Source organism: Thamnophis sirtalis, unplaced genomic scaffold (assembly GCF_051295495.1).
Source record: "Thamnophis sirtalis isolate CommonGarterSnake01/CBP01778 unplaced genomic scaffold, rThaSir2_p1.2 scaffold_10, whole genome shotgun sequence".
Lineage (NCBI taxonomy): Eukaryota > Metazoa > Chordata > Lepidosauria > Squamata > Natricidae > Thamnophis > Thamnophis sirtalis.
The window spans coordinates 45,847,402-45,867,026 of NW_028261390.1; the positions used below are offsets into that span (position 1 = coordinate 45,847,402).

At 37.8% G+C, this 19,625-nt stretch overlaps 1 protein-coding gene across 1 annotated transcript in view; it reads right to left on the reverse strand.

Annotated features, from left to right (window-relative positions):
• Nucleotides 1-4,635: 4,635 nt before the first annotated feature.
• CYP4V2 (cytochrome P450 family 4 subfamily V member 2) overlaps nucleotides 4,636-19,625 on the reverse strand; it is a 38,186-nt gene continuing 23,196 nt past the window's right edge. Inside the window, exons 8-11 of the mRNA XM_087724494.1 lie at nucleotides 16,909-17,011; nucleotides 11,325-11,459; nucleotides 10,816-10,995; nucleotides 4,636-6,746 (exon numbers count right to left, since the gene is read on the reverse strand). Of these exons, the coding sequence (XP_087580620.1) occupies nucleotides 6,574-6,746; nucleotides 10,816-10,995; nucleotides 11,325-11,459; nucleotides 16,909-17,011 (591 nt within the window). The 3' untranslated portion in view covers nucleotides 4,636-6,573. The remainder of the gene's footprint in view (nucleotides 6,747-10,815; nucleotides 10,996-11,324; nucleotides 11,460-16,908; nucleotides 17,012-19,625) is intronic.

A 19,625-nucleotide genomic window follows, 5' to 3' on the forward strand; every position in this document is an offset into this window, starting at 1 on the left:
AGCATCCAACAGTAGTCTGCCATCATTGTAAATGCTCCATTTTCCCTGGTATCTTCTTTCCATCTCTTTAATGTCTTGGTGGAATCGTTCACCTTGTTCCTCACTCACAGCTCCCAAATTTTCAGGAAAGTAGTCAAGGTGGGACTGGAGGAAATGCACTTTCAAACTCATCAGGCAACCTAAAGCTTGAAATGCTTTTAATATTCTTCCGACAATCTTTTTGTAGTGAGGATCTTTGTTATTGCCTAAAAATTTCTGTATGACTTCTTTAAATGCAATCCACCCTTCTTTTTGAGGATCCGTCATGGTATTGACAAATTCTTAATCAACTATAATCCTTCTAATGTCTGGTCTGATGATGATGAACACACCTTCTTTCAATTTTGTCTCCGACAGGCATGGAAACTTGGTGACCAAGTATTTGAAGCATTCTCCATTTCTTGGAAGTGATTTTACGAATTGCTTCATCAATTCCAATTTTATGTGGAAAGGGGGTAGAAGAACTTTATGGGAAGGTACCAAAGTTTCTTGGAGGACTTTTTTTTTCATTGACTGTTAGCACCCTCAGCTGCCAATTCTTCTTGGTCCAGTGATTTTGTCGGTCTCGACTGTCCCATAGACACAGAAAACAAGGGTATTTGGTATATCCAGCTTGTTGCCCAAGCAGCATGCACAAGACCTTCAAGTCCCCACACACTTGCCAACCATGGTCTTCATATTGAAGTTTACAAAGAACCAATTCCAAGTTCTCGTAGGTTTCCTTCAAGTGTACGGAATGACCTACAGGTATGTAAGTGTAAAAAAACATTCTGGAGTAAAACTGCTTTGAGACTTCTTTCTGAAGAATCTATAAAAAGACGCCATTGCTCTGAATCATATTGGATTTTAAATTGACCCATCAGACCTTCGACATCGATGTAATAAACCAACTTGTCTTCCTGGGCAAAGTAAGGAACGAACTCCTTTTCATGATGTCTGAACCATGAAGATGACACTCCTGAAAACAATAAATTCCTGCTTTTCAGCCTTGATCCGAGTAATTCAGCTGCATCTTTGGGAAGATTCAAGTTTCTTACCAAATCATTCATCTCCTCCTAAGAAAACAATTTTGCTCTTGTATCATCTTCAAAGTCAGAACTTGATTCGTCATCTGGTTCAGGTATGACTTCACCTTCATCAGAGCTAGGTATTTCTTCCAAGGTAGCAGGGGGCTTGGGTACTGGTATATCTGTGCCATGGGAGATGGGACGAATTGTTGAGTGAAGATTGGGGTATGAATGGAATGCTTCCATTTGGAATTAAACCCTTTCACATCGCATGAACAAATGTAATAGTCATCACTATGGCTCTTTTCCTCTGGACATACCATAGGAATCCCATAACGGAAAGATTTTTTCTTACCCTTGAACCAGTTTCGGAGATCCTCAACACACCATTTGCACACTTTATGAGGCGTCCAAACTTTATCTTGATCTCCAATTTTTAGTCCAAAGTATGCAAAGTATACTTTTTCACAAAGTCTGTAATATTCTGCTGTTGCTTCAACACTGTATATTCACCACAAACAGAAACTTTCTGGTGAATTAATACACTTTTGCGGAGCCATAACATAATGGTCTAAGAATGACAAGCTAACATGAATTGTGATGAAATAGTGTGAACAGCCTAGAACCAAGAAAATGATGATGATTTGTGCACAAGTGTGACATGCAGGAGACAGCAGCTCTGTGTCTGTACACGAGATGTCACAGTGCTGGCCACGCCCCTGCACTGACCGGAGATGCTGCTATCTGCCCTGTGTCTCCCTCCCACTGGATTCTTCAGGAAAGATTAACCGCTTCTACCATTAGAAGCACAGACTTAAAACTTGTTTAGCTTATGTATATATTGCTGACCATCAAATTTACAGGGCTATATTTTTTTTACATAACTCGGACAAACCCTTTAAGGTTTTTTGGCATTTTATATCTTAAATGCACTTATGTGAATTAATTAATAGTAATTTGGACTTTAAATTTGGTTAAAAACCCATCATATAAAAAATACCAAAAATGTAAAAAAAAATTGATAAATTTGAAGACAACTTTGTATGTTGTGGCAAATCATGACGTCTAGGAGTTTTTTTCAATATTTTATTTGTTTTCAGCACACCAAAATACATGGAAATTAGATGAAAATAATCAAACAGCTTTTTAGTCACAGACCTGTGTTATATATGTATATGCCAATATACTTCTTTCCACTGTGTTTAAAAAACTCAGATACTTGTGTGTTTGTGTGTGTGTGTGTGTGTGTGTTTGCGCGTGTGTGTGTAATTTTTCACATTTTGAACTGCTCATCTCCCTAGGGAAGGGACTCTGGGTGGTGGAATGGGACAACTCTCCATGGCTACCTTGCCATGGCCAAGTTGTCAGTCAACTTGCCACAGCCAACTCACTGTGTCCAATTCACCAAGGGACAATTCAACAAACACAAAACTTAAATTCATTTTGATGGAACCATGGCCAATAATAAACTAAAGAAAGTCAAACCAGAAATACAAGAGTTACAATAATTTTGATGAAAATGTGGTCACCAATCAAAGTATATAAATGAAATGATTAATACAGTATTGAAGTGTCCTGTGGTGAGTTGTCCTGTGAACAGTTGGATGTCCCATGACAAGTTGGCTGTGGTAAGTTGGCTGCGGCGAGTTGTCCTAGACCCCATTAACTGTCCCTTTAGTACATTTCTCAATTCCGCTACAACTAATGAGAGATATACATCACAGATCCACATGCTATTCCCAACTAAGTGTAAGTGAAGAGTTTCTCTAACTTACTTAGCTATCAAAGTTTTCTTGTAATATCTTGATTTCAAAAAAAATTCCAGGTATAGAAAAAATAGTGAGAGAAGTTGTAGATGAAAAACATCAATTACAAACATGTCCATGTTTTTCGCCTGTTTAATTTTATCATCTAAAGCTCTTTTTCATAAATCTTGTAAAATATTGGTACAAATGTTGAAAATAATTTGGAGAAGTATGTAACTCTTCTTGGGCAGTTTTTAATCATGAATGTTTATGTATTGACTCTTGCTTCTTTTATCCATCCACCGTGCTCTAATTTTCTCTTGGTCTTTGGTACATCATAATTGCTTTGGTCTACCTTAGGTGTTGTTGCATGTCAATGTTCTTGTGTACTCAGATGGACTTATATACAGTAGTTTGTAAGACCGAATATTCATCCTGTAGTTCATTAAGCTAATAACCCATTATGATCACTAGAAAATTTGCTGGGCAAGCCTGATAGAAGATTACATCCACTCAAACCTGACTTCTACCCAGTTCAACTAGTCCATGGTTTCTTATTTGTAAAATACCTTCCAATATTAAGGCTGGATTTTATATGGACAACACAGCCATAACATTTGACAAATTGCACTGATTGGTCTCATTACGATCTTTGTCAAGGCCCTTCCCTTGCAATTCTGCCAAATGCAGTCGGGGAAGGGAAGGAGACTTTTTCCACAGTGCTACTAAGGCTATAAAATGAGGATTCCTTTGAAGGCTCACTTACCATCCAAATTATATATATAATTTCCCCAGAAAATATAGAATGAAACAATATGGTGTCAACCAATATAGCTGAATACGTCAACAAAACAGCTGAAAAATAGTTAAGACTATATAATTCATTGTCCCTAGGTCTGCTGATGTCCATCAACCTAGGTGGTTTTAAAGATTAGATAAGTAGACAGCAAGTTAAGACTGATCAGAAACGTTCCATGTGGTCTGAGGAACTGTGTGCAGAGTAGTCAGAACTGAAAGTTGCAAGTGATGTGTCCATTGTCAGTAAATGAGTGACTATCACTTCCTGAGTCAGCGCTGATTAAAAAGCAAATAAAAATGCATACTGATATCAGGAAGCATCACTCATGAGTGAGTCAATTAAATTAGCAGGGATTTGCCTGACAAATTTAGAAGGATGTTTAAGGAAAATGTATAATTAATATCCCTTTGGGTTAAGAGTTTATACTTGTTTAGCCTGAAATTGTGAAAAAGGGACAAGAAAAAATAAAGCTATCCTACAACTCTTGCTCTAAGAACAAAAATTAATCAAACGGATGGGTAGGGGTTTTTTATTGCAGAGTTGCAATATATTTATCTTTGATTGCAAGGTTGAAATATGTTTGTCTTTCTGCCTGAAAAGAATCTGGCATATTTTAACAGCAAATGCATGTTCACAGTATTTCTAGAAGGAAAAGGCAAGAATTGGAACAATGACTACAATTGATGAGAAAGGACAGGATCTATCAGTTTGGGAACTACCCAAAGGAAGGTGCAATGAACGGGATAATCTCACCAATTGAGTTTCTTTTGGAAGTGGGTCTTAACAAGCAGTGTTGGTTAATTGAATAAAAGTATATGTTGAATTCTAGACTAAAGACTTCAGTAATACTAATGTCAGGGTTCCAAGTAACACTCCCAGGATCTTCAGGGCTGCCAATTATACAGAAAGGTGGTCTTTTCAGCCCTTCCAGCCCAAACCCACTTGAATAGGAAAATGTTTATTTTGTATAGAAAGTAACAATTAAGGCTGTTAGATAGATGTGTTCAGGATTGAGGCACATAATAATAAAGAATTCAAAACTACCTTAAAAAAAAACAAATGACTTTATTGCAGCACTTTTATTTGTTTTTCTAGAGCACAATTATATTTTTTGGGGGGAAACTGTTTTGCATAATTGTTTATGAATCAGATGCTATACATTAGTCCTGTAATATAGTATACAACTTTTCCAAAGGCTCTATCAAAGCAGTGCATAAATTTTACTATATGAAGACAAGGTTCCTACAGTGCTTAATATATCCAAATTCACTAAAAGTAGAAAATAAAGACATACTGTACACCAGCAGCCCCTACCTTTGCGGCTTGGTGGCCAAGCTGGAGGCGGATGAAGAGGAGAAGTGGGCTGCACAAGTGGTGGGCCAGCATGTGCATACACATGCAGCCCTTGCACGAGTGGCACGAGTGGCAAGTCAGCATGCATCTGTGTAGCTCAACTTACACAAATAGTGGGCCAACGTATGAGTGTCTGCCAGCCCACCAGTCATGCAAGTTGAGATGCACACACTCCAGCTTGACACTCACATGGCCCAATTCCAAATAGGCCATGACCCGGCAGTGGGCTGTGTTCCAGGTTGGGGACTCCTGCTGTACACTGTTCCTTTGCAAATGGTATCTAGATCATGCTGTCCAACAATCAAGAGAAAATATTGAGACTCAATATTCTTTGGTAGATCTGTTTTCAAATATTATACAATAAATTCCTTTTAATGTAGATAAGTCTAAGTGCTGTTGCTATTGCAATAATGAAATCTGCAGATATATTACTTCTTGTGCAAACAAGGGGTTTTCTAACTCCTCTAAATATCAGTTTCATTAAATTACTTGTGGTCCTTGTGTGCTGACAGAAAAAGAAAAACCTTTTCCTGAGTTTTTAAAAATATTTCAGGTCCTTCAGTTGCCATTTTTGCATACAGGTTCCAAAAAATTCTCACCTTTTCTTGATCCAAAATATTTTTGAACTATGATCCAAAATATTTTTTCTCTCTAGTTCCAGACAGTGCAGACCCAATCAGCACACAAAATTAAAGTTTTTTAAAAAAGAAATTAAATCCAAGTTAATAACTTTATACTTAGACTGAAGTTACTGGCCACCAGGACGCACTACATTATTGTATTCACCCTTATTTATCCTTATTTGGAAATTGAGATTTGGAAAGCCAAATTTTCTGTATGGATACCAAATTTATGCACTTTTGCATAAATCACTATATACATTGCTTTAGTTTTATGAGTCATTCAGGTCCTGAAGCTTTTTTTTTGTTATTTCACTGAATTTAATGAGTTTAAAGACTTCAGGAACTCTTCAGAACTGATTTTGAATAATAGTATTATGCATATACTATTACTATTGATATATCTACTACATATGTAGACTTACAACATATATTAGTTACTATCCGTGTGTATCTATGTGTGTACATACATAATGCTCAAATATATATTATTTGATTAACAGTATTTGATCAATAGTATTATTCTTTATTGGTAGTATTATACAGTTTGTAGATGATTAGCTCTTATCTCTAAGTCAAGATTATTTATTAACAATTTAAAAAAACATTGATTACAGCAGAAATCCTTGAGGAACTCCATTTCTTATTTCACAATGAAATTTCCATTTATTACTGCTCTTTGCTTTCTTCAGGACTCCTAACTTTCATCATGAACCTTTAATGAGAAACTTCATGAGTAGAACCAATGACCTAACATAGCAGTAGCAGGTTTAACATATTATCCTTGACAATTGGTATATTACTATATTGTCATATAGCCCTACGAATATAGGGATGTATAGTGATTGATGTATTTTATTTTGTTTTGGTATAGTTAATTATTTGAGCATTGGTCTGCAACCATACAACTCTTTGATTGTAATTGTTATTCATCCTTATTGTCCATCCATCAAAATGCATAGTTTTTATTGATGAAATGATTGAATGTACTACTCCAGTAGCTTCTCATACTAAGAGCTGGGAGTTGGTCTCTTTTTTAGCTGAATCCAGATGCCTTTGCTTGGACGAAGAATCAGTTCTGCAACCATACCAAGTTCCTCATGTTTCTGCTTAGTTTCCAACCAAAAATGTCGCAATATGGTTGCTAGAATTGTCTTTTCTTCTAGCAGGGCAAAGCGTTGACCTATATATGAGTTTCAAAAGTAAAGGCATTAACTGAACTGTCATACTCAATATTTATTCTTTAGTGATAATAATTATCTAATGTAACTCAACAACAGTCATTGACTAAGGCTGCACAGCACATGAAACTCCAAACTTTGACTCAGCCAAAACATCATTGAGTGATATTAGGAGATGTATTCTAGACTTACTAAGTAGCTAGCATTATTATACAGATGTCAAATCAAAGCCACTCTATTGGTAAAACAGCGTAATAGGAAGTGGACTGTACTATAGTCCACATTATAGTAAACACATTGAAAATAAATTTTATATCCTTCTAACATTCTCTTCATCTGCCAATATCTTGACTATGGGACTTCTCAGAACATTAATATTCCATCATTTTACTGAGTCTGTGAATCTTTGGGGTTACGCTATCCATTGCTTTCCAAAATAATTTTTTGTAATCACCAAACAGGTAAAACTTTTAATGAGAATAGTCCATGCACTTGGTTGTTCTCATTAACCATGGTTAAATTATAAGATTACCCGTTTGTTAACATGATGGGCAATAAAATTTGTTTGATAATAAAGGCCTCTGCTCCATTTAAAGGTACAAAAGAGAAGAGCCTTTTTCAGCCTTTTTTGGCCCATTTTTGAGCCTTTTATTGGCCCATTTTCTAGGCTTTTTTCAGCTCATTTTTAAAGGGAAAAAAGCCCCCAAAATGGGCCAAGAAAGCTTCAAAAATGGCCATTTTGTTGGCCGCTATTAGACAATCTACAGCAGGGAGGCCTAAGGGTGGTCTAGCTTGTTTGGTCTCTACTTCTTTGAAAGTGGAGACAGTGGAACCACCCCCGTGGCTCTTTAGCTATGGCGCTTTTAATTAAGAAAGGATGCAGCAAACTGTTAGTGTTCAATGTTTATCTTTCCCCGACAAGGAGGCAAGCCGATATAAAGGCTCAATGGGGCATGCTGGAGAACTATATTACTTGTATGGAAACTAATTCCCAGCGTTGTACATTCTTATAGGGGGCGAACTTTAACACCCATCTGGGAGCTCAAGTTCCCCCAGTGATAGAGGCACTCTACCCCCAAGAAACCCTCCAGGCCATAGGTCATCTGACTTCAGCCAGACATTCTAAGGACAAATTAACAAATTTTGCTGGCATTCAGTTAGCCCTTCTAGCAGCCCAACACAACAAGATAATTCTTAATGGGAGTACCTTAGGTGATCTGGCTGGCAAATTTACTTTTAGTTCCTTACCTGGGAGTAGTGTTATTGATTTTGTGCTGGTATCTCAACCTTTAAGAGAGGCAGTACATGCTTTTTATGTGGACTGCCTAACAGAGAGCGACCACTACCCCCTGGTTGCAATCATTGAGCTTTTTTCAAATATACATCTCCCTAGGGGCCCTCAGATATTAGATCTCTATGTGGCCTCGTACACAAGGAGGATAAAATGGTCTCCCAATACTGAAAGAAAGTTTCACTCCTTTTTATCATCTCCCGAGTGTCTCAACTTGTATAATCAGGTACCAGCAAGTAGTGGCTCGGAAATAGTCTTGGCCTTTGAATCACTAATTAACAGTGTCCAAAGGGAGCAATAGCAATAGCAATAGCAGTTAGACTTATATACCGCTTCATAGGGCTTTCAGCCCTCTCTAAGCGGTTTTACAGAGTCAGCATATTGCCCCCAACAACAATCCGGGTCCTCATTTTACCCACCTCGGAAGGATGGAAGGCTGAGTCAACCTTTGAGCCGGTGAGATTTGAACAGCCGAACTGCAGAACTGCAGTCAGCTGAAGTAGCCTGCAGTGCTGCATTTAACCACTGAGCCACCTTGGCTCTTAAGCTTGGAGCCGTCTGTGGGCCAAGTGGTCTATATCAATCATGAAGTAATTCTTGGTTTGACAAAGATTGCCTGATGCTTAAGAACCAGATTAAATGGGTTTACCTGCTCTACTGCGAGGGGACAAACGTCCACCAGAGGACTACTACTGCCTGAAGCGGGAGTACAAAGGATTAATTGCTAAGAAAAAGAAAGCTAAAGAGAGAGAGAAGTGGGATCTACTTCTCCTCTCCATCCAGCAGATGGACACCTGATTATTTTGGCAAATTGCTGCCAGCTCTTTGCCAGGCCATCAGGAACTCCTTCTCTGCTGTATCTCTAACAGAGACTGGGAAAACCATTTCCTGGCAATTTACCAGGCGTCAGCAAGTTCGACTGTGCCTGACCCACAGCTGTCTCCTGTAGCCCCTGACTGGCAACCTGGGACCCATACTGAGATCACCAAGATTATCTCCAAACTCAAGTCAGGCAAAGCTCCTGGTCCTGATGCTCTTCCCCCTGATCTGCTAAAATCCAATCATGAATGATGGATTCTACTTTTGGCAAGATTCTTTACGTATATTAATTCCACTGGCAGGCTACCTATCTCCTGGAGCTTAGTAATTATTGTGCCAGTTTTTACACGAGGAAATAGAAACAACCCAGCTGACTATCGCCCCATAAGCCTGCTTTCCATTATTGGGAAATTGTATGCTAAATATCTCCATCGCAGACTCCTCACTTTGGTTGAAGAATCCAATATTATTGGTGCCAAACAAATTGGGTTTAAAGTGGGTTGTGTCACACTGGATCACTGCTTTGTCCTAGCGCACCTGGTCGACAAATATACTACTACACCAGGTGGCAAACTCTTCACTGCTTTCATCGACCTGAAGTCAGCATTTGACTCAGTCCCTAGGGGTGTTTTGTGGTCAAAACTGCTTAAAAGTTCCATTGACAGACGTTTGATGTCCTTAATTAGGTCCTTGTACAATCAGACCTCCAGCCAGGTCAGGTGTGGTCTGCAGGGAGAACTCTCTAATCCTATCCCGATTAAGAATGGAGTAAGGCAGGGATGTGTTCTGGTTTCTCTTCTGTTTAATATGTTTATCTGACCTGGCCGGTTATATCGGACATATTGAGTCCCACGCCCCGAAGCTGACAACTACAAAGATCCCGCTTCTTCTTTACACTGATGATGTGGTTCTCCTTTCATTGTCAAGGCCAGGACTGAAAAGATTACTTTCTGCATTTGGGTCTCACTGTGCTGAAAACCATTTGGCTATTAATTATGATAAATCAAAAGTATTAGTGTTTACTAGAGCCCAGAAATTGTATAACTGGGATATCATTGGCAATGCTGTTAGGCAGGTTTTCCATTTTAAGTATTTAGGTGTTCAGTTTCAGAACACTGGCGCCTGGACTAGACACCAAACCCAGGTGCTGAACTCGGCCTCCTGTAGGGGTGGGCATGGCCAGTGAGTGATGCATCTGGCCTATGGGTCACCAGTTTGACACCCCTGACCTAAACTAACTCTAGCTTAATTGTTTTAAAGTGTGATGCCTTGAGAGATCCTTCTTGATACTTTCTTCCAAGAAAGCAAGCAAGAATTGTGACACTACTAGGAGTTACTCCAAAAGTTTATACTGTCTGGTGAGACCACATTTGGAATACTGCATCAATCCTGACCACCACAATAAAAAAAGATCTTGAGATCTCAGAAAAACTGCAGAAAAGAGAAATAAGATGATAAACAGTATGGAAGCTAATCATACCATGAATGATTGAGGAAACTAGATATATGTAATCTAACAAAGAGAAAGACTAGTGATAATGTGATAGCAATCTTCCAGTACTTGAAGGAATGTCACAGAGAAGAAGGGGTGAATATATTCTTCAAACCACCTAAGGGGAGGAAAAGAACTACTGGGTGGAAAATCATTAAGGAGAGATCCAACCTAGAAGGAGAAATTTATTGACAGTAAGAACAATTAATCAGTAAGAACAATCAATACCTTTGAAGTTTTGAGTATTCCAACACTTCCAAGAAGAGATTGGACAGGCATTTGTCTAGAATTATATAGGGACTCCTAATTGAGAAGTGTTTGGACTACTAGAGGACCTCCAAGCTCCCTTCCAACCCTATTATTCTATGTTATAATGTTTACCTCTTCTTTGAGAAAAAAATGTCATCATTACAAGACATATAATTCTTCAGAAAGCCAAGGGATATACTACTTTGTTCTATGTACATACCAATGCAGTTCCTGAGCCCAGCAGAAAAAGGGATATAAGCATAAGGGTGTCGTTCAGCGGAGTTCTCAGGAAAAAAACGCTCTGGTTTGAATTCCTGTGGCTCTGGGAAATTGTCAGGGTCTCTATGCAATGCATATGGCACAATTATGACATCAGTCCCTTTTGGTATCTTATACCCTCCTGCCAAAGAAGAACAAATGTTTGTCATTCCAAAATAACAATAGCAATAGCACTTAGACTTATATACCACTTCCCAGCATTATAGAGCACTCTCTAAGTGAATTACAGAGTCACCATATTGCCCCCAACAATCTGGATTCTCATTTTACCAACTTTGGAAGGATGGAAGGCTGAATCAACCTTGATCTGGTGAGAATCAAACTACTGAAATGTTGACAATCAGCAGTCAGCACAATTAGCCTGCAATAGTGCATTCTAACCACTGGGCTTAAAGTAGATAAAGTCCAATAGCACAAAACTTCTCCTTACAACCTGTTTGGACTACCTACTGATATAGCATTCCTGATTCAGAATACGGGCAAAAAATGGAACAGAAGGGAAAAGACGAAGTGCTTCTTTAATGACACATTCCAGGTATCGCAGTTTTTTCAGATCTTCCATTGTGATGTGATGGTCAGAATCACCTGACAAAAGAGCAAAAGTAGGTTAGCTCAATAAGGTAATTACAACAGAAGAGTTATTAATTCAGATACAAAAACATTTGCATGGTTGTAGCAGAGCAGCTTTAGTCACCAAAATGTGTTAGAACTGATTGGTAATGTCCTTCCCAGATAACACTATTTATGGCACAAGACTAATTTAGATATACTCTATATCTAATTTAAAAGAGATAAATTAAAGCCTTGTTTAACCAGAACTAGTTAAAGACTGATTGCTGAATATGACAAATCTATAAGGGTAAGGCATGCAAGGAAATAAATATTATGTTTAATGAATGATTCAGCATTAATCAGAGAGTAATACAAGGATATATAATGTTCCAGTGACTGTTCAGTGTATTTATGACAAATAAATAATGAATGTGATGATACGGAAGATGTATTTGAAGTTGGGGATATGAATATTTGTGTTTTGGAGTATTCTTGATGTGGCCAGGTATAGAAATTTTGATTCCGTACCTCAAAATATTTTCCAAACCAATATTGACGGAAGTGTAGCTTCAGAGATCAGAACATTAACATCTTAATAACATTTCTACCAGCATAAAAACATAATAATAAGAATAATAATAATAATAATAATAATAATGACTAATAATGACTAATAATGACTAATAATGACTAATAATAATAATGACTATGGCACAAACCAGCAGTGGTAATTCCAGTGGTAATTGGCACACTGGGTGCTATTCCAAAAGCACTGGAATTACATTTAAAACAGTTAAAAATTTACAAAATCACCATCAGTCAAATGCAAAAAGCCGCACTGCTTGGATCTGCACGCATATTATGAAAATACGTTACGACTAGTAACCAATGCCAAATCCGGCGAAACAACTGGCCGCTGTGATACAACTGTATAATAATAATAATAATAATAATAATAATAATAATAATAATAATAATAATACTCCGCCATTGCCGGTCCCAAGCCCAGATGAGAAAGGAGGAGGGTTGGGGTCAGGTTGGCATCTGGTCCCGTAAAAAAAAACCCGCCAACCCATACAATATGGTGAAAAAAACAAATAAGAATTCCATACCGCATCGGTTGTCGCGCGGGTTAACAAGGGCCGCGGTGGATGTTGGGGTCCCTGGACATCCGTCGACAAGTGGGCTACAAGTGGACCAGCCAACAAAATGACAAAAATATAGTGCAGATGAAAACCGTGCCATAATGGCCTGTTACTACAACTCAGAGCCAGAAAAAAGAGACTATTTAAACCGAATGTATGAATTATGGAAACAACAATATCCAGATTCAAATGTTAGTGAACAACGACTAGCAGATCAAAGGCGATTTATTATACAGAATAAAGTGTTTAGTGAAGTTGAACATAAGGAAATTCAGGCAAAACCCAAAAAACAATATCACAAGCGGAAATAACTGATATTCAAGACACAACTAAAGACATTATAGTAGAACTCCCAGAAGAAGCTCTCGGGGAGGAAATAACATCACCACCACTAGAACCAGTTATCACTGAACCAACTGATGAACTAACTCAAAAACAAAAAGAATTGAAGGATAAGATCATGGAGCATTTTCTGCTTAATGAGGAAAGGCAACGTTTACCATCACTAAAAACTGTGCCTAAGAAAATTTTGGCCCCTATCATGAAAATGGTTAATGCAGTGTTTTCAACAATTGAACCAGGATCCATCTTGGAAACAAACCAGTTAATGTACAGCACAGCTGTAATAGTCACTAATGAACTAGGCATTAAAATTAAAGTACCTAGTCACACAACAGAAAAAGCATCAAAGCCAAAGTGGAAAATCCGTTTAGAACAAAAAATAAAAAAATTAAGGGCAGATGCTAGTAACTTAAAGAACATGCATGAGCAACGGCTTAAAAACAACAAAATCATAGATCGGCTAATCAGAAGATATAGATTGGATACAAGAAACATCAATGAAGCTGTAGAGATTGTAAAACAGCAGATAACAGCAACAGCTAGAAAAATTGAAAGATATGAGGCACGAATCATCCAATATAAACAAAATCAGCAATTTCGATCAGACCAACGGCATTTTTATCAAAGTCTTAATGTGAATGGTGACACCAAAAGTGAAAAACCAGAAAAACAGGCCACAGTTGAATTCTGGAAAGAATTGTGGGGAAATGCAAAGGACTACAACAAGGAAGCAAAGTGGATACATGACTTTGAGAAAAGCATTGGCAACAAACAAATGCAAGTATTAGAAATAACAACTGAGATGGTCAAAAATTGAGTTAAAAAGGTAAAGAATTGGACATCACCTGGAAAGGACCAATTACATGGTTTCTGGCTCAAATATCTGACCAGTTTACATGCAATATTGGACAGGCAACTGAATGAAATTTTACAAAAGGGCCAAATTGATGAATGGTTGACAACTGGAAAAACATACTTGATTCAGAAAGATGCAACTAAAGGAACAACACCTGAAAACTACAGACCAACAACATGCTTGCCAACAACCTTCAAATTACTCACAGGCATTATTGCAGATAACATGATGGATTATTTGGAAACAAACAACATCTTGCCAGTAGAGCAAAAAGGCAACAAAAGAAGGAGCAGGGGCACAAAAGATCAGCTTCTAATTGATAAAATGATATTAGAAAATTGTAAGAACAGAAAAACGAACTTGAATATGGTCTGGATTGATTACAAAAAGGCATTTGACTCACTGCCACATAGTTGGATCATAAAATGCTTAGAAACAACTGGCATTAGCAAAAATATTACATCCTTTACTGAAAAGGCGATGAAACAATGGAGAACTGAGTTGGCGGTAGGGAATGAGATCTACGGAATGGTTAATATCAAGCGAGAAATTTTCCAGGGTGATTCACTTTCACCTCTTCTCTTCATCATCGCAATGATCCCACTATCAGTAATCTTAAAATAATGAAATTAGGCTACCAAACAGCCAAAGAAGCTGAAAAAATTTCGCATTTACTATATATGGATGATTTGAAACTCTATGGAAAGTCAGAAATAGAAATCCAATCATTGACAAACACAGTCCGAGTATTCAGCACCGATATTTCAATGCAGTTTGGCATGGAAAAATGCGCCACTGTATCCATAAAAAGGGGCAAAATCACTGCATGTGAGGGAATTGAAATGCCCAATGGCCAATTAATTAAATGCAAAGAAAATGAAGCCTACAAATACTTAGGTATTCTGCAGTTGGATAACATCAAGCATGGAGAAGTAAAAACTATTGTCAGGCGAGAGTACACCAACAGAGTTAGGAAAATTTTGAAATCTAAATTGAATGGTGGAAATACAATCAAGGCCATAAATACCTGGGCAATACCAGTTATAAGATACACAGCTGGTATAGTTAACTGGACACAAGCTGATTTGGACCTTTTGGACCGAAAAACCAGGAAACTAATGACAATGCACTACAGTTTACATCCACGTGGTGATACTGATAGACTGTACCTGCCCCGAAAATCAGGTGGCAGAGGATTATTACAAGTGAAGCAAACAGTTGAAGAAGAAAAACATGGACTGGCTGATTATTTAAAAGAAAGTCAAGAACATCTATTAATCGAAGTAAAGAACAAAAATCTACTGAAGGCCCAACAGACGAAACAAGAATAGAATAGAATAGAATAGAATAGAATAAGTTTATTTATAGGCCGCCCTTTTCCCTGAGGGGACTCAGGGCGGCTAACAACTTATATGGGAGGGGATACATACAATGACATATAAAATAACATGTAATTAAAAAATAAGCAACATTCATTCAGCATTCGGGTGGGGGCGAATTATAATCTTTACCCCCAGGCCTGACGGGATAGCCAGATCTTGAGGGCTGTGCGGAATGTCTGGAGGGTGGTGAGGGTACGAATCTCCACGGGGAGATCGTTCCAAAGGGTCAGAGCTGCTACTGAAAAGGCTCTCCTCCGCGTAGTGGCCAGCCGGCACTGGCTGGCAGATGGCACTCAGAGGAGGCCTAATCTATGAGATCTAATGGGTCTCGAGGAGGTAATTGGCAGGAGGCGGTCTCTCAAGTACCCAGATCCACTACCATGAAGGGCTTTGTGGGTGGTAAGAAGCACCTTGAAGCGCACACGGAGATCAACAGGTAGCCAGCGCAGCTCGCGGAGGATAGGTGTTATGTGGGCGAACCGAGGTGCACCCACAATCACTCGCGCGGCCGCATTCTGGACTAGCTGAAGCCGCCGGATGCTCTTCAAGGGCAGCCCCATGTATAATACAGAAAAGATGTGATAAAATCAAGAATGGAGAGTTGGCAGAACAAAGCACTGCATGGCCAATTTCTGGAAAAAATAAAAGATAAAGTGGACAGTGAACAAACTTGGTTATGGTTAACAACAGGTACATTAAAGAAAGAAACAGAGTCACTAATCCTGGCTGCACAAGAACAAGCTATCCGCACAAATGCCATTAAGGCCAAAATCGAAAAATCCTCTGATGATACCAAATGCAGACTTTGCAAAGAAGCTGATGAAACTGTTGATCACATACTCAGCTGCTGTAAAAAAAATCGCACAGACTGATTATAAATTGCGACACAATTCAGTAGCACAAATGATCCATTGGAATTTGTGCAAAAATTATAATATTAAAACAGCAACAAACTGGTGGGAACATCAGCCTGAAAAAGTCACCGAAAATCAGATGATCAAGATCTTGTGGGATTTCCGTATACAAACCAACAAAATACTGGCACATAATACACCAGACATCACACTGGTTGAGAAAAATAAGGTCACAATCATAGACATTGCAATACCAGGTGATAGCAGGGTCGCTGAGAAGGAACATGAAAAAATTGCAAAATACCAGGATTTAAAAATCGAAATTCAACGACTATGGCACAAACCAGCAGTGGTAATTCCAGTGGTAATTGGCACACTGGGTGCTATTCCAAAAGCCCTGGAATTACATTTAAAACAGTTAAAAATTGACAAAATCACCATCAGTCAAATGCAAAAAGCCGCACTGCTTGGATCTGCACGCATATTACGAAAATACGTTACAACATCCTAAGCCCCTGGGTGGAGCCCGACTAGTAACCAATGCCAAATCCGGCGAAACAACTGGCCGCTGTGATACAATTGTATAATAAAAGCCTCTGATTCTTCTGGCATTTTCTAAGGCCTCATGGGCTAGTAAATTGATATTTGGGTTTTTATGGTTATTGTTAATAAAGAAACTGGGTAACTTTCTACAGATGCTCTTCTTAAAGAAAAACACTGGAACTCACCGTGATGGGGGAAATGCATAATATTTATGAATGATCAAGATTATTTTTCAAATGTCAGATTTCAGAATTTCTTATTCTTTTGGATATAACATTTCTGACTGTTTACACAGAATCTATGTAAATTCTGATCTACCCCAGAATTATACTAAAATGCTTAAGAGAAAGAAACATTTACCAAAAACTTCATCCAGTTCATTGTGAACTTTTCTTTGGATTTCTGGATGCCTTGCAAGTAAGTAAATAGCCCAGCTCAAGGCAGCAGCGGTGGTATCATGACCCTAGGAGGAAAATTTCAATCTATAAAACTTTATTATATGTTTCTTAACTTGGCATCTTGTCAATGAGTTATGATACAATTGCCAACTGCAAACACTAATAGCCATGCTGCTTGGGAACTAAGGAAGTTGTCACCCTGATACATCTCAATATCATTAGGCTAAGGAAGTCTGCATAATTGTATGCCAGTTGATGCAGTTCAGCCAAAATCAGATACACAATTATCTCCCTGAAATCAATGGGTATCATAATACTTAGCTTTGGCAGGTTTACAGCAATACTTTGGCTTTTAAATAGCAATGTTGGAAGGTCAACATGAAATTACAATGCAAAAAGCAATCATGAAACAACCCTTCATCAGTAGCCAAGTACCAAAATTTAAAAGGGGCAAGGAAAGGGCAGAGAGCTTGCTTGAACTAAGTATTTTGACTGTGTAATATATATTTTCCCATTAATGGATAACTGAACATTAAGGCCAATCTTCTGAAAGACTTGCAGATAGCTGTTACATTTGCTTCCCAAGTTGCTGAAAGCATCCATCTACAATAGGGCTGTCAAACTCTTGGCTCACGTGCCAGATGCGTCACATGCGAGCCACACCCACCCCCAGTTTAGCAAAGGGGAAAAATACATCACATGATGCTGCTGTGACAACATGAGTTTGACACCCTTTATCTATAATATAATGTGAAACATTGCACAGCTCTATTAGGTATGGTGCAGCCTGGAACAAGACCTTGTTTTATTTTATTTTTATTTATTTTATTTTTGAAGTTTCTACTGGAAGGAGAAAGAAGGAAGCATGTGGGAGTTCCTGTGTTTGCATGTATCTGTCAAACACAGGAACTCCTATATGCTTCATAAAACAAAACACCCAAAGAAGGAACAAACTTAAATGAAGGTACTGTTAAATTTAAAATTTTTGGAGATTGAAAGTGAGGTTAAAAAAAAATAGAGAAGTGATTCTGAGTCTATTCTCAACAGGGATTCTGGAGTTTTGTCTGACATGGAAGAAATTAATTTTTGCTTTTTTTCAACTAAATAAAAAGACATGGGGGCATGGTATACTGACAATGGTACTAATTGCTGTTGGAAGAAATCTGGGACTGACAAAGTAGAAACTTGAGGCGCGGGTGAGGCACAGACACAACTCTAGGGCTCAAATTTTCACCTTTAAAATTATTTCTTCTCAGTCTTTATTATTGTCTTCAAAGCCCTCAATCATAATGGGTGTACCAAGTGGTTATGATGGAAATAAGTGCCATATAATGAGTCTCCCTTCTGGGGGACTTCTTTCTAAGAGAGCATAGTTAAAAGCCTAGAAAGCCTTATTCTTCCAGGGGATGTATAATCTGATACTTATTAATCTTAGTCACATAATATTATGTGGATTAAAAAAAACTTGGGTCTCTAAAACATTAGCTGCCATAAGCAATGTTCCCTCTAATTTTTTTTCACGGTGAGCGGAAAAGTATAGTGTTTGAGCGGCACAGTTTCATGCCTGAGCACCTAAGAGAGCCACCGTTTGAACTTCTGTCTCGTCTGCTGGACATTTGCGCAACATTCCAAGCGCCAAGCACCAATTGTGAGCGAGGTTTCAGCCTGATGAATGCCAGGCATGAAAATGTGCCACTCAAACACTATACTTTTCCGCTCACCCTGAAAAAAAAAAGACTTCTGCTCAGCTTTTAGATCATTAGACTGGCTAGAGAGAGACATGGCACCAACAGGTCCTGGGTCCTGGCATTTTGCAGGCAACCTGTCCTCTCACATTCCTTTGGAATGCAACCCATCACATTTGAATTAGATTTTGCCAATTATCCTATTAAAAGATAATCCTATTATTCTAAAATATGACTAACTCGATATTAAAAATGTAAATATTTAATGCTGATAAATAATAGCAGTAATTGTTATTTAGTATGATTAAAATCAGTATTGATATATCAATATATCTATCAAAATTGACAATAAACACTAAAATAACAATACAAATATATAATGTGGAATATAAATGTAATAAATATAATATATAAATACAACATAAATGTAATAAAATAATTTATCATGAAACTCTCCCCCTTTAAAGTAATAAGATCAATTAAATAGTCTAGCAAGTTTGGACAATATGCTATATGTTATGTTACTTAAGAATATATATGCCTCAGAATCAGATACAACATCCACATCATTTCCAACTGAGTCAATAAAATGATATGCCATGCCAAAACTATTTTAAATAAAGATATGAAATTAATCAAGTATTGCATTTATTTTTCAAAATGAATGTAGAATTTTTTTTATTATTTAAGTTTTGAAGACTTAGACACAAAAAGAGATAGCTGACTAACCTAATACGATTAAACCAATAACTCAAATGAACAATATACAACAACTGAGAGATAAGCGAAAGGAGAAATGTATTAGGGGTGAGAACCCACCGTCGAGCAATTTGGTTAGACCACAATGTTGGGAAAACTTAAAAAAGCTGATAGGAAATCCGCTATAACTACCTGCTTGGAATTAGCAATTAAACTTCATTTTAGATGAGGCGAGAGGATTTATAATCCTTGCCTCTTTAAGCAAGGAAAGGAAAAGAGAACCAGGTTGTCCTCA